Source organism: Anabas testudineus, chromosome 24 (assembly GCF_900324465.2).
Source record: "Anabas testudineus chromosome 24, fAnaTes1.2, whole genome shotgun sequence".
Classification (NCBI taxonomy): domain Eukaryota; kingdom Metazoa; phylum Chordata; class Actinopteri; order Anabantiformes; family Anabantidae; genus Anabas; species Anabas testudineus.
In genome coordinates, this window is record NC_046632.1 from 7,805,826 (window position 1) to 7,820,737 (window position 14,912).

General features: G+C 40.4%; 1 protein-coding gene across 2 annotated transcripts; it reads right to left on the reverse strand.

The window, feature by feature from the left end:
* Positions 1 to 966: 966 nt before the first annotated feature.
* stum (stum, mechanosensory transduction mediator homolog) lies at positions 967 to 14,434 on the reverse strand. Of its 2 annotated transcripts, XM_026340679.1 has the most exons (4): positions 13,410 to 14,434; positions 6,401 to 6,583; positions 4,836 to 4,844; positions 967 to 4,374 (listed from the first exon to the last, which is right to left on the reverse strand). In XM_026340679.1, the coding sequence occupies exons 1-4, from the start codon at positions 13,633 to 13,635 to the stop codon at positions 4,340 to 4,342; spliced, it is 453 nt and encodes a 150-aa protein (XP_026196464.1). In that variant the 5' UTR covers positions 13,636 to 14,434; the 3' UTR covers positions 967 to 4,339. The 2 variants fall into 2 exon arrangements, with proteins under 2 accessions (XP_026196464.1, XP_026196465.1); XM_026340680.1 differs by lacking the exon at positions 4,836 to 4,844.
* Positions 14,435 to 14,912: the final 478 nt, after the last annotated feature.

A 14,912-nucleotide genomic window follows, 5' to 3' on the forward strand; every position in this document is an offset into this window, starting at 1 on the left:
CACGTCTGGACACAAAACACACCACAATACAGCATTACCAACTTTTGTCCTCATCACCAGCATCCACGTGAAGATGATACTGAAGCTGTTTTGAATGTTGCCATGGAAACAGATTAGCTATAATTTTATTATGGGATAATGAAGAAATTCAGTAGTCTTTCTGCTAAGTCACATCAACTCACCTCATGTAAAAAAACCTGACCTGCGTGGCACCGTGCAGAGCTGTTCCTAGATATGACAGGTTTTCACCTACTTCCTGCTTCATTACTAACTCAAGATTCACACATTGTATTCGTACCCGCAGTGACTGAGGCCACATTGTCTAAATTAGAAATGATCCAGCAGGGGTTTCACTGGGGAAGATATTGGACTGTTACTTCTTCTTTTGTGTGTGGGTGTGTTTTTAATGAGAACTCCTTTTAATGGGAACCTCCTAAAGGCAAATGCTACCAATTTTATGGAAAGATAATGAATTGCTCCTTGCCTCGTGACCAACCTTCCTGCAAAATGTGATGCTTTAACTCTTCAGTCTGCTTGCTTTTATGTGCAGACAGAGGCAGCTAAGCCTAAAATAATGGTACAGGAGATATATATATATAGTGCATGATAAAACTATTAAAACAAGCAAAATGAAATAGCAAATCTTCTGCAGCCATGCTTACATGCTCATAACAATGCCGGTATGCCATCGTTTCATGTTTTTTGTCAGAGCAGACAACTGTTCGCAGTGTGTCTTCCATCAACCAGGAACTGTCTGCTTCTCAGAGTGTCTTGACAAAGAAGAACAAGCATATAGAATGTATGCACAAACAGATGCATCACCCGGATGACGCATTTATATTTAATGCGAGCAATGAATAAGAAGGATGTAGATAAAAATCAAGTGCTCCTGTGACTCCATCATGTGGCAGTGTAGAATTCAAGAGTCAGCTGTTAAGTCACAAATTTATTTACATAGACATTTGCACATACTCATATACTGCACAAGAATAAGTGCTACTCTGTGATCGCTGAGCATTTTTCTATTAGAAACGGTGACGGCTGAATGGCTCAAATCCTTTGGATAAACAATCTCCTCAATCCTCAGTCCCATCAACTGGATTGGTTTATAAAAAAAAAATAAGTCCTCTCCCAACAGTCACTTCTGAGGAGTCCTTGAGCAGGGCACTAAATCTGCAGTTAGGAGACTGAAGTGAGCTCAGGCGTCAGCGTGCGAAGCACTGGAAAACTTTCTGAGTGATACTAATTTACATTAAATAACAGTAATAAAACAAAACATCCACCATTCAATGACAAGTAGATTTTCTATTAGTCACCTCAATTGTCTTAAAATAAAAGCAATATTGCAAAGCCACAGAATTAAGCTACGATTTTAAAATAACAATGTCTGTGTGTGTCTGTTAGTCTCTAGTCATATGCATGCAAAAACTGTACATGGCAGTACAACACCATCATTATAGAACTCAATTACAATTAGTCAGCACTCTCCAAAACACAAAGCACAATCAAAGTTTAAGTCTAAAAGGCTTATTATAATGAAGCGTCTCGATAGTAGTTATTTCAGATGTATAAAGTGCACCCAAACTGCCCCCCACCACAAAATAAAAAATGAAAGAAACTGCAGCACCACTGCTACATAAAGAGAACACCGGTCATTTGTAAGGCATAAAATGTCATCACTGTTACAAACGTCTGTACAACACAACAAAACATAGAAACAATAATATTGTTATCCAAAATGCAGTAGTACTAGTAAAAGTCCTTTGGGTAAGATACTGAATAGAATGAAGACCTGCAGGGATCCTGGAAAAAATGATGATATACTGTAGCCATTATGAGAAGTGTGTAAACTTGAGGAACATTTCTGTTGATTGAGGCACAAACAATGTTAGAAATTAAGCCATAAATAAAAAATGTGTCTAAACCTTTCTTTAGGAAGGCTGCGCGGCATCTCCAGAGTCTGACCCACATTTGTCCAATCTCCCAGTTGTAACTTATTACTCAGCTCTCATCCTGCAAACACAGGAACCTGATACTCTCTGATACAGACAACACAAAGTAGTATGGTGCCGCGGTAATATCCTGGTTTAGAATAACAATTACAATATAGTTGTGCTAGATATTACACATCCTTTTTGAGTTGAGTAGATAATACAGTTGTCACTCTTTATTTATGAATTGCCATGTATAGATTCATATGTCCATATTGCACAACTTATCATAAATATAAACACTCACATGGATATATACACAGAATATATCATGTACACATTTTGGCTTTGTACTCAACACAAAAGCATAAATTCAACAACCTTAGGAGTTTCTGCTTTAAATATTCCTACTGGAGCTGATTATGGGAGTTGTTGTTCTACAAAGACTCTCCTTAATGAATGGAAATGAGCCGAAAGCAGCTGTCGAAACGCGGTGACAGTAACTATCTTTGTCACAACGTGAGAGACAGGGTGGTGCCTATGGCTCTCTACAGGCCCACTAATATTTCAAGACCTGTTAATTAGATACAATAATGTGTAACATCCATTCATTTACATTTTTAAGACATATCAAAATTGTAATTAAATAAATTATCTGGATTGATCAGTCGTTTTTTTTAACACATCTCTGTTGTTTTAGGATAGTACGCATTTTGACCAAGTGGGAGACGAAGCATGTTTACTTTGACACACTTCATTAAAACACTACTAAGAAAAATATTGTTACCATAGCATTGAGGCATCGCAAATCCCCTCATCATAATTAAGTTATGATTCAGACTTTCTATACTGAATATTAAGTATCAGAGCCATTTTTAGCTTGATCACATGCTCCAAAGGAAGACATGCTTGAATAATTCCTGGTTCTGCTCACAGTGACTCTAGGATTTAGTGAAATATGAACCTTACTGTACAAATCTGGCTTTTATTTTGTCACTCAACACAGTTTTTCTACCAATTCAGGGGAGATTGATCATGTTTAGCACCAATTAAAGTGTATGTATTGTGCTTCTTCAGAGCATTAGCATGTCTATTTGACAAAGGAATTAATCATTAATCCTATGACCTCAAACACAGATATAAACTGGTTTAAGAGTGGCAGCTACGTCTATAGCAGTAAAAACTCTCTGGCTTGACCAAGACAAACCATGAAGGTATGCTGGTATGTAAATACATACTGACCATATAGCTGCTATCTGCCAACTGCAGGACCTCAGGGTATGATGGGAAACACCTGCTTCTCCCCTGATAGAAGACTGATTGGTCCAGTAAGTAGGATCAACAACATAATGTAAATGTGGATGGAGGTGGTTTGGATTGGAGATGTGTTTCATAGGCTGTATTCAATCTATGACAGTTTTAGCTTACACTATGAGTATTATTTATCTAATGTATCATGAGGTATTCTGACTGTGGATTCGAGCTTGGTGATGTCTTCTTTTTGAGCGGGACAGGTCCAGCACAACACTACATACAGCAGACTGATGACGACTGAAGATGATGACCGCCTCACGTGACAATTTCAGCTCATACATATTTTCATCTAAAATAATTGAGTAATATAGAGGTCAACATGACATCACGATCACACCTGCCTGTAGCATCATAATAGTCTAATAGTTTTAGACATCATAGCTGACAGAGGAGTAACTAGAGCCGTAGTAGACACTAGAGTTCCCATGACATCCTGCTCAGACTGTGAAAGTTGTTGGAAACAATTTGTCACTGGCCCCTGCTGCTGCTGCCTACTCTCGTTAACTCTCCGGGAAGGGTTCAGCTCATGTTGAACTGCTTTCAGTCCACGTAATGCATTATTAAACACTAGTTACACCAATACTTTATGTACAACATCTGGTGATATAGATTATTTTCAACTAGCATTTGGCAAAATTCACAAGCCAGAAACACAGAATACAAAACTGTCTTCATTATTTCGCACCATCATGCTAGAAAATGTTTCCTCTGTTCTTCACTTATCTCCGTGTATTATGTAGGAAACGTGTAGTTGACCTAAATATTTAACAGATTAATAGTTTCAGTCAAATAAAAGACAGAATTCAAAAATCACAATATTTACAATATACAAATATGTCTGTTTTCCTATCCACTGTATTTCCTGTGATTGTACGGTTTAAGACCCCCCCCTCTCCCCCCACCTGTTCCTCCAGATTGTAAATGGTGTTGACCAGTCAGCAGCCAACACAGACACATTTTCATGTGGAGCAGTCACTTTCTGATTGTGCTGTCAGCTGGCAGGTCACCGTAAAGGTGAAGAGCTCTGTCAGGCTTCAGTGGGGTTGAAGAGGTCAAACAGTCCGTGTGATCCGTCAGCTAACTTGACACATCCCTCAGACATCTTGGGCAATTCCCTGGTCCCTACAGCCTACAGGAAGAGGACAGTGACATGCACACAGAGCAAGAGGAAAGAAACATATGTTAGACTGCTTGTAGGTGCTGTGAACTATATTATCTTTAATTTAACGACACGCCATGGATTTTTTTATCTACTAGCAGCTCTATTGGGCTGTGTTTTGATGACTAGGTCCCTGTTTGGTGGCATTTGCACTCCGTGATACACAATCCTGCAGAGAGTTTCACACTGTTCCACTGATCAGCAGTTGGTGGGAGTTACACGCCAACAAACAGTAATGTGCCAACAAAGGCAGAAAAGAAAGAAAGAAGGGTAAGTGCACACTGTAGGTTTCACTTTTTTTTTTTACTTATTGTTCATGTTGAATTTAGTGAAGATGACATGTTACACTGACTGTACCAGTGACAGGCTTCTACATCACACAGTACTCATAACAACTCTGTTAACAGTGATGAGCAAAAAGAAACACGTACCATCAGAAACTTTGGGTCATGAAGGAGAGTGGTTGGAGGAGAGAAGAGACAGAAAAGAGACAGTTAGTGATGCACTGTTGAACAATTTCAAACATTTTATGTGTTGTTGTGATGTTCACTGTGTTGAAAAGGTTTTTGGACAAAAAGAGAATTTTCCACTGTATTCGAGGATCTTTGAAGGGGGGAAAAAAGGCCTCTGTCAACATCATCTGACCTCGCTTTGATTCGGATACATTACATGATCAAATGAACATAAATACAGCAGCACAGCTCTGGTTGTGCCGGATCGATGAGCAGAAAGAGATGGAGACGGGAACAGAGGGAGATGATACGAGTGAAAAAAAAAACTGAAGAAGAAACTGAGGCGGAGAGGGAGACTGGGGGGCAGGCAGAGAGTGGGAGGAATAATGTGAGCAAGAGGGAGAAAGGATACGGCAGATCAAATAGGAACAAACATTGGACAGAAAGACAGGCAGAAGGAAAGCGATCAGTGGGAGGAAGATAATACCACGATCATTAGTTAGAAGGAGAAAGAAGAGAAGTAGGGATAGAAAGAAGGAATTCATTGATCACATGCAACACAGGCTTATTAGAGAGCGAAGGAGAAAGCAGATAAATATGCCACATTAAGGAGTGATTCATTGCAAGGGGCAAGAAAGAGGGAATAGCTGAATGAGAACATAACTCCCCGAGCTACCAAGACATGTTTTGCTGTGATGAATAATTGAAAAATAATTGACTTAGAAGCAACGCAGGATTTGAGTAAGAGAATCTGGCCTTCAGTAGCTAACAGGGAAATGATTTTCATATTCAATACAAATTCCAATAAGCTGCTAGACATGCGAGTGCAGACAGAAGTATAGATTCAAGCAGCAACAGTTGAATAAGACACGTGCCCAAAGGAGAGTAGTGAACAAAAACACACCGGGGGGGTGGCGGGGCGGCTGCTCACTCCCACACACACACACACACACGCACGCACAATTACTGTACACATTCTTACAGGCGTACATGCTTATGCACGTTTGGTTGCACATGCAACAATTACTGGCACACTCGCATATACATATATATATATATATATATATATATATATATATATATATATATATATATATATATATATATATATATATATACACACAAAGACAGGACTATGGTAATTCAAAGGCTGCCTTGGTGCAGGAAAGAGAACGACGAAATGTGTGTGTGTGTGTGTGTGTGTGTGTGTGTGTGTGTTTCTCTGTGCACTTTTTTATGCATCATTGCCTCAGGAGAAGACACTACTTTCTGACAGAGAAGGTGTTAAAATTACTTAGTATCTCATCTCAGAGCTCCACATACCTATGCTTATTGTTGACAAATCCCAAGAGTAAATCAGCACTAACAAAGAGTTGGTCTTAACATATAACGTCTACAGATGTTTAGTTAAATAAAATAAACTATATAAAATGATATAATTGATATAGACATAGAGACAAACAAATAAAAAAAAAAAAAAGCTGAAAAAAGCTGAAATAAAAAGTGTCAGCCAGAAAGATACAGACAGCTCGACAGCTACTGACTTGCCAGGATGACCATGTCCATTCCCCAGAAGATGCTCATGATCCATCCAACCATGATAACAGCTGTCAGTATCTGGATGAGGGCTGCTGCCACGTTGAGCCAGAACACGCAGCACACTCCTCGCTCGGAGATCAGCTCACTGCGAGCTCCGCACAGCACGGTGAAGGCTGAGACGAAGGTCCCTGTGAGGCGAAACCAGCAAAACATCCTGTCAGCAGAAGTAAAAACTGCACAGCTGATTGAAAAACGTAAAAAAAACTATACATCCATGCACTGGACTCTATGATGTGTTTAGCCCAACTTGGGTTGGTTCCACTCAGTGAAATATACCAGACAGCAGACTGTGGAATTTCCAGTGAAATAAACAGGATGAGACATGTGCTTTCGTCTACTGGAAACATGGCACAGTGTAACTGACAGCAGTGCTTAGAGCTAAATACTAACATCAGCATACTAACATGTCGATGAGATGATGTTCAGCAGGTGTTTATCATGTTAATCATCTTAATTTATCATGTTAGGAAGCTAATGTTTGCTAATTGTCTAATTGACTGGCCTTGCAAAGTAAATTTATTGGTGGAGTTAGACCAAAACTGCATAAGCAACCCCTATGCTTAGTGTATCATACTGTACATAAGGCGAGAAACAATAACACTGTTGTCTTTGCCTGGAAGAAACTACAGGTTCAGCACAGTGAGGCTGGTCTGTGCCGTGTTTTCTCACATTGTCCACTCCGCGTGCCTGCACCAAATGAGTCAGTATTAAAGTGGCCACTGTTGGTGAGCGCCTGGCCGTGGAAGCACCGGATCAATGCCATGTAAAAGAGCGCAGACAGATTGATGCTCATATCCACTGTGACTGAGCTGAAACTGGATTACTGTATCTGTGGACAACCCTTGTCTGCCTGAATGAAATCATGTATCGCTCTTGATCCTATTAACTCAAGACCTGGACCTTCCCAGGCCTTGTTCATTATACAGTTAATGTTCTCTCTGTGTGTGTGTGTGTGTGTGTGTGTGTGTGCATGTGTTACACACAGAAGCGTGTGTGTGTCTCGGTGCACACTGATCAGATTATTTCATTACAGGATGTTTCCATGACAACGTTTCCTCAGGAGCAGAACATATATAAAACATGATTTTTAACTCTCTGTATCTCGGTGCTGCCTCATATTATTAATGACAGATTTAGAATCGCCTACTATCGCTGCTATAATTGTAACTGTCTGCAGTGTGTTTTGGGCATTTTCTCACACTGACCCACTATCAGCTCTTGTTTCATACGTGACATCCATCCCTTCATTCACAGCTGTGAGTGGAGCCACTAGGTTGGCACAGCTGTCAGCTTGTTGCTCACCTTATGTCATAAGCAGCGACTTTTTCTAACTCTGTTATTAAATTGTGAAAAAGAGATTCTTTTCAGTCAGTATCTTTTAAAATATTAATAAACACACAAACAACTTTGAAGTGCATACTTTCACAACAGTAAGAGTGAACTGGCATCTAGCACAGCATCTGCACTATAATACTTTAATACCATAAAAGTATATAAGACTATAAAGGTAACTTACTGGGGTTCAGTGGTAATGATGTAAAATTATACATGTTATCACTCTTATGACTGCAGGTTTCATTGTGTGCACTTTATCAGCGGAGCCCGGGGGCCGTGTATAAATGTGTACATATTCAGTTCTAAATATTTATGAGACACATCAGCTTCAAGCAGCGTTCAGACAGTATAAACAAGCTCAGTGGGATTCTGTGTTTCAGTGGTTGTTCTTGATAAAACTGTCACTAAACTGACCTGAGATTAGTCCCATGCACAAAGTCATTAGTCTCACCACGGGTTCAGGACTATTTCCACTCCTCCATTTAACTAGTATTTATTCAGAAAGTCACACTGAGAGTAAAACTATGTCACTTACTGCATTATTCAGAGAATCAGCTCATTCTTTCTTTTTTCTGCTCGTTGGCAAATACTGAATTGAACGCTGAGAATACTGGATGCAAACCACAAACTGCCTAGTGGACACATCAGGTACATCTCGGCCTTGGCCTTTCGCCTTCTGCTTACATTCCTATCACACTGGAGAAATTCAAATAACACAGCAAGTGGGAGACGGAGGAGTATCCGGGTTGCCAGCTGCATCTTGCTTCTTGAGAGCAAGGGAAAGTCAAACTTGACTCACGTAGACGGGGGTTTGTTATCACTGTTTTTTTCTCAGTCTCTGTGTAGCAGGTACACTGAAGACGGAGACGGAAACACAAATAATAACAATCTCACCCTGAATATCTAACAAATCTGAATGAACACCATAATATTTATTTTCACATGGCCTACAATGGCCTCATCTGGAAAAACAAGCACCGTGCCAGAATAGTAACTGCTGCAGTTATGGAAAAGTTTAAAAAGGGCACGTGTGGAAAAGAAGAGATGAAAAAGATGCAGCGTGTAGTTTTACTTTCAAGCCTCTCACAGAAAGAGCAACTGACGAGCTCCCACCCGGAGCCGATTTGGTCCGATCAGACAAGAGACATTTTTCAGGTCGGAGAGGTCACACCCACCAGCAGATGCTCTGGCTGCTGGTGGAGCTTCCCACCTCCAGAAATGAGCCGTGATTGACAGCAAGCTGGTGGCTGAATGGTTACACATCACAACCATCTGAGTTTTTGGCATGTGAACCAGGATTTATACAGTCTGGTGGTTACTTTTCAGCTTTTCTGGATGGCTTTCAGCTTCCATGGTCTGCGTTAGGTACTTGACACGTGTGTTGAGTTCACTGAACAGTGATTTTATATCATATAAGTGTTAGAAGAGTTAGATATTTGCTTTGCCTGTGAAGATTATAAACGTTTAAGGGCTGCAATTAGTGGTTCTTTTCATTACTGATTAATCTACTAATTCAAACGCACAGGTAACATCGAAGCAGTGAACTGGTTTAATTATTTCACTGCTCCACACCTTGAAGCTGTTGAACTCTTACAAAGACAGCTGTGCATGAATGTGTGCTCAACACAGTCTCTGCTGGTTTGATAAATCTTAGTACTCTCCATTGGAAATCTACATGTCTCCATGTGTGAAAACCTCCTGAATCCTCCCCTGTATGTTGCATGTGGGAGATGTGTGTGTGTCAGTGCCTATGTGCGTGCGCCTAGATATTACCCAGACTAATGACTACAATTAAACAGAGAGCTCCACAGAGCACCCACTGGTAGTGTGGGAGGTTAATGATGGAGTGTAAGAGTGTGAACGACAGAAAGGGAAGGAGAATAAAAGGGAGACTTAAGAAAGTAAGAAGACAAAGAAAGGCCAACAGTCTTTTGTGTGGCAAAGCAGAGTCAGAGAAGTCACTGTAAAACTAATCAAATTACTGTGTTACTGTATCACTGAGTGCAAATCAGTGCAGGAGGCTTTCAAAGAATTCCAAATCATCAACAACAGAAGCGTCAAAAGCAAATCCCCAAACCCTTGAAGTGAATCGATAACGCTGATTTCCAAATATCCATGATAATTAACTAACTTTTACATTTGTGGTGAAGGGAGTTGGTCCTCATAAAGACAGAATTCCCAGTGCACTCGGCTAAAAACATTTGCGAGCATCCAGGGCTAAGATGTCAACATGATCCAGTAAACGCATTCAGAGTCTCCAATATCACATACCACACATACACACACGTGCACGCGCACACACACACACACACACACACACACACCAGGGGCTGAATCATTCATTTTAGCTCCCTGTGTCAAAGCCTCACACTTTCCAGTCCTCTTATGGTAAAGACTGTAACCCAACCGTAGTGACCTGCAGTTTCCTTTACGTGTAATTATTTTACGAGCTGACAGCTCTTTAATGAGTTTACACCACACTGACTAACGGCACCCCAATAGATCTCTGCTCAGTCTTCATTACGTTGCAGGGACAATCTAAGACTGTGGCAACGTAACATCAGGAAGGATTAATGTAAAGTTACAACAAGCGGAGCAGAGAGAATGAGGCTGTCAGGTTGAATTGTCCTGCTCAGCGCAGAGCACCGAGCGTGGAAACACACACACTGAGTAGACACTCCAACACTGTTTTCTAACCATAATCAAGTATGTTTAGTGTAGGTGACTAAACCTTAACAAGTTATATTTCGTGGACTCATTTCTAATGTCACTTTCTGCTTGTCTGTCTATTTGTGAGAGTGCATGATCAAACAAAACTACATATGCGCTTTAGTTGCGGGACTTTGCAGATGCTGGTGAACAAAGCCGTCGTGGCTCGGGCTCCACAGTCAGCGCACCTTGCTGAGAATGGTTTCAATCTCAATCCAAACCCTCACGCAAGAACGTGTGACTCAAACTCGTCCTTTAACGAACTCCTAAAGACGCACGTGACAAAACAGAGAGCGCTCAGTCATAGCTATCACAGTGTCTCACTTCAGGAGCCACATTCAGTCTGCTACCAGCAGTCCATCATAGTTTCACGTAAAGGAATTGTTAGATTGTGATACTAGGCGGGTTTTGTCACCTTTGAAAGGAGCCTTTCAGTTCATGTGGTTTTTGTTTTTATTTTAGGGAGTCCTGATGTTCCTCTGCATAGCGGGCTAATCACTGAGATGTTACAGATATAAAAAGGAGCCAGACACTGTTACAAATCCCCTGAATTGACCTTGTGCAAATTCAATTGCCCATTTCTGAATTTCGTTTTGGCTGCAGGTTCAATAGAACAAGAAGCTGTTTTCAGTCTCAGTCAATTAGACCCAAACGACATTGACACACACACACACACACACACACACACACACACACACACACACACACACACACACACACTTGCATGTATTGTGTTCATTTTAGTCAGTGTTGTCATGGTAACTAGCTGCAGCTATTCAATGAAATGTCAAGGCATTCAGACAAACCTACAGTCACTTTGTGCTCACACACACACACACACACACACACACACACACACACACACACACACACACACACTCACACCTAGATAAGATGTTGTGTTAATGCTTTTTTTATAAATGTTGGGACAACATGTCAGGGCACCAGATCTGTCAGAAAAGCCTGGAAAAAAAGCCATTATTTCACTCAATTTGTGTTTCGTCCCTTTTTATCAAACAATCTAATCCGACAGCTTTTGTAGGAAAGGTTGCAGCCAAATGCACGTTGACTGAGAAAAAGATTCAATCAACGAAAAGACACGTCGAATTCGGCAAATCCGAGAAGTCGCACAGAGGAAGAGAAGAGAGACGAGGAGAAGAAGGGAGTGTGAGCACACGAACATGACTCTCCAGAGAGTTACGACCAGCAGCCAAGAGCCGGAGAGGACACGTCATAGGTTATTTAGCCATGGACCCAGTTCTTACTGATTGCTATGGAGACACGAGTCTATTGAAAATGCATAAATTTGTGTTGTTCTCTATGATTCTTGTCTGTTGTCTTTGCATCACTGTACTCACATTCATAAATATTCTGCCGTTCCTTTAATAAATTTGACTTCATGCTACCATTTCTGTATCACTGCTCCTCAACCAAACCACGGCACTAATCTAGATTAGTGAATGGCTGTGTGTGTGTGCATGTCACCACGCATGAGCTCATCTGGACGTGTATAGCTTGTGATGTGTCTTTAAGACGGTGGATAAACAAGATTATATAGTTAATGCGTGTGATTGATGATAGATGTGTGCATGTGTGCATGTGTGTGTGTGTGTGTGTGTGTGTGTGGCATTTTGGCTCCACAGGCTTTTGCAGTGTACAAATGAGGATGCTGCCGCACGCTGTGTGTGTGAGTATGTCAGTGTTTGTGTGTCTTTAGCCACCAGATGTTGTTGCATAATGTTACCACACAGATTCATACAGTGTAGGATTAAAACTGGAAATTAGGGGGTAAAGGCAAGACAGAGGGAGACATCATAATAAGAGCAAAGCATGTGCATCTGGATCAAAAGACCGACAGAGAGACAATTGCTGTAGATGGATTTTCCATATCGTGCCATTATTAAACCAGGATGAATTGCAGTAAGTGAAGTAGATCAGACTTTTCTTTTATTCCATGTGAATTCATCATGCTGTGGTATCATCATAGTTCAAATGTCATCAATCCTTTGTGGGATTGAACACACAATTTAGAGGTTTATTATTTATTTGTACTTACTATTATTGGAAGTCAGGGATACACAAGGATTTAGGATATGCAACCACGCATAGGCAGACTTGAGATTTTCACCAGTGCCAAGAGTGAGTAAAAATATCTCACTTTACCAGACTGCTGATTGTTTTTGCAAACTATTTTTAAGTCGCTGCTTTTCTTATGGTCACTCTTCATTCCACTCTGATATTTGTTTAATTCTTCATGTTTGTTTAGTTTTCTGTTCGCTGGCATGCGTGCTTGTATCGCAGCTATAAACTCTCCATGTCTGTGGGAGTCTTCCAATTTGATGACCACTCTGCATGTTTACTTTCTCTCACGTTTGCTCTCTTGTGTCTTTAATTGGCCACTTTATTCTGTCTTTTTATTGACACTCCTTTTATTAAGGGCCACAGACATAAGCATAGAATGAAAGGAAAACAATTATTTAAAGGGGGAGCGCTCTAATTTAATTGTGACATGATTGCTTTGTCCCTCAGAGCTCGGTCATCCGCCCATTTTGTTTAACCTTTAAAAAACGTATAAAATCAGTGTCTACCTCTATGCAGATGATCCTCAAATCTTATTGTAACTGGGACTCACACTTTTTTTTTTTCTCCACTTGAAATTTTTTTGGGAACAAACTAAAATGAGTGGCTGCTTTTAAAATTAAATCAACAAAAATGTGGTTCTTATTCCCACCTTACTGTCCAGCAGTGTAGGAATCATTCGACTTAGCTTCACTCTTCATCCTAAATTCAATAGTGAAATTAAGCCGTTCCTGTCCACTGTACAATAAACCTTCAAACTACTTAGAAACATTATTTATATTATTTTTAAAGGCATGCAAAGAAGAACGAAAAGGGGAATTCCCAACTCACCAAGTCCAGGTATGAAGGTGTTCAGAAACAGGCAGATGACAGCCAGAGGGAAAGGCATTGTGGGTATCGCAGCCCGCAGAGGTCCCTTCTTCTCCCTGACCTCCACCACCACTCCTCCGCCCGCTGTAGAGGTTCCGGTCACAGTTTTGGCCCCTAGATTTTCTCCTGACTTAACAAAGAGGGACAAAGCAGGGGCCTGCTCTGTTCCTTCTTCTTTCTGTGCCATCACTCTTCCTTTATTTACTCTGTCTATTCAGTGAATAAAGACTTAAACTAGTCTGTGATTATCTTTTTCTGTAGAAGAACTGTTTTTCTGGATAAAGAAGATTATTAGCAATTCAGTGAAGGACCAAAAAACTACCAGCAGCGATCCCCAGAGAATTATCTAAATGTCATCAGTACATGTAAACTGCTGGCTTAAAGTCACCATCTAGGTCACATTCACAGGCACATAAATAACATTCACAAGCTGTCTAACATTAGTGTAAACCTATAGAAAATGAGTGACATAGAATAGCCTAAAGTATAATAATCAGTTCCAGTCAAATGTAATGAAATAGCCTGTAATGTTTTTTAAAAACCTTCAGAATGATGCAGCTTAAAAAGCCTTTTAGCAAATTGAGCAAAAGTGAATTTGCTGCTTCCCTGGAGAACAGTTGTCTTCAAAGATTTCTTAGATAGATGATGAAATGACTTGGGGGGGAAAAAAGATCACCTTAGGTCCATGACAGTGCTCCGGGAAACAGGTTGGAGGGAGACAAGATAAAGATTGTCCACTTCCTTAAAAGTCCTTAAACTGTCTCATCAGAGGTCTGATATCTGCCATTTGTTTCCATGTGTTACACACTCTCTTCAGGAAAGCTGAATCAGGGTTAGTTCCTCCTTAAAACACTTTGAATGTCTTCAGAAAAAATCCTCAAAAGATGTGCAGCTCTTTTCAGCAATGTCCTCTGAAGTATTTCTTTCTTTCTTTCTGTAAAATCAGGCTCAGCCCACACACCTCTCCAAGATAGAGAGGAGAAAGTGCTCACAACAACCCCCCTTTTTCTACTACGTCTGGCTCTCTCTCTCTCTCTCCTGTCTTCTCCATGCCTCACTCCCTGCCCTCCTCATCGTCTTTCCAGATAAAGGAACAGTACCCCAATTCAATGTTGCTCATGATGGCTTGTCACATTTAACAATGTGGCGTTTAGTGCATCTTAACCTAATAAGTGACTGATGTCATTGCACTAAGAGACTAAACACATTTATGTCTCATTTAAAATATTAATGTGAACACATAACAAACCCTACCCCTATACTTGGGCGTAGCTTCCTAATATGACAGTGCTTGTTTGTTTACATGTTTTGCTCAGTCACGCAGTGATTAACGAGAATAGTCTGCAATAATAGCTAATTAGAGCTGATGTTGTAATATTGTAAAGCATCATTTGGAATCTAATTGTTGTTCATCCCTGTGAGGATTTATGGCTGTTAGCACAGATGATGACTGGAAAAGAAACA

Coding starts and splice junctions, on each gene's coding strand:
- stum (XM_026340679.1), bottom strand. CDS start 13,635: ATGGCACAGAAAGAAGAAGGAACAGAGCAGGCCCCTGCTTTGTCCCTC. Junction 6,584..13,409: donor CACCTTCATACCTGGACTTG/GTGAGTTGGGAA, acceptor TTCGCCTCACAG/GGACCTTCGTCTCAGCCTTC.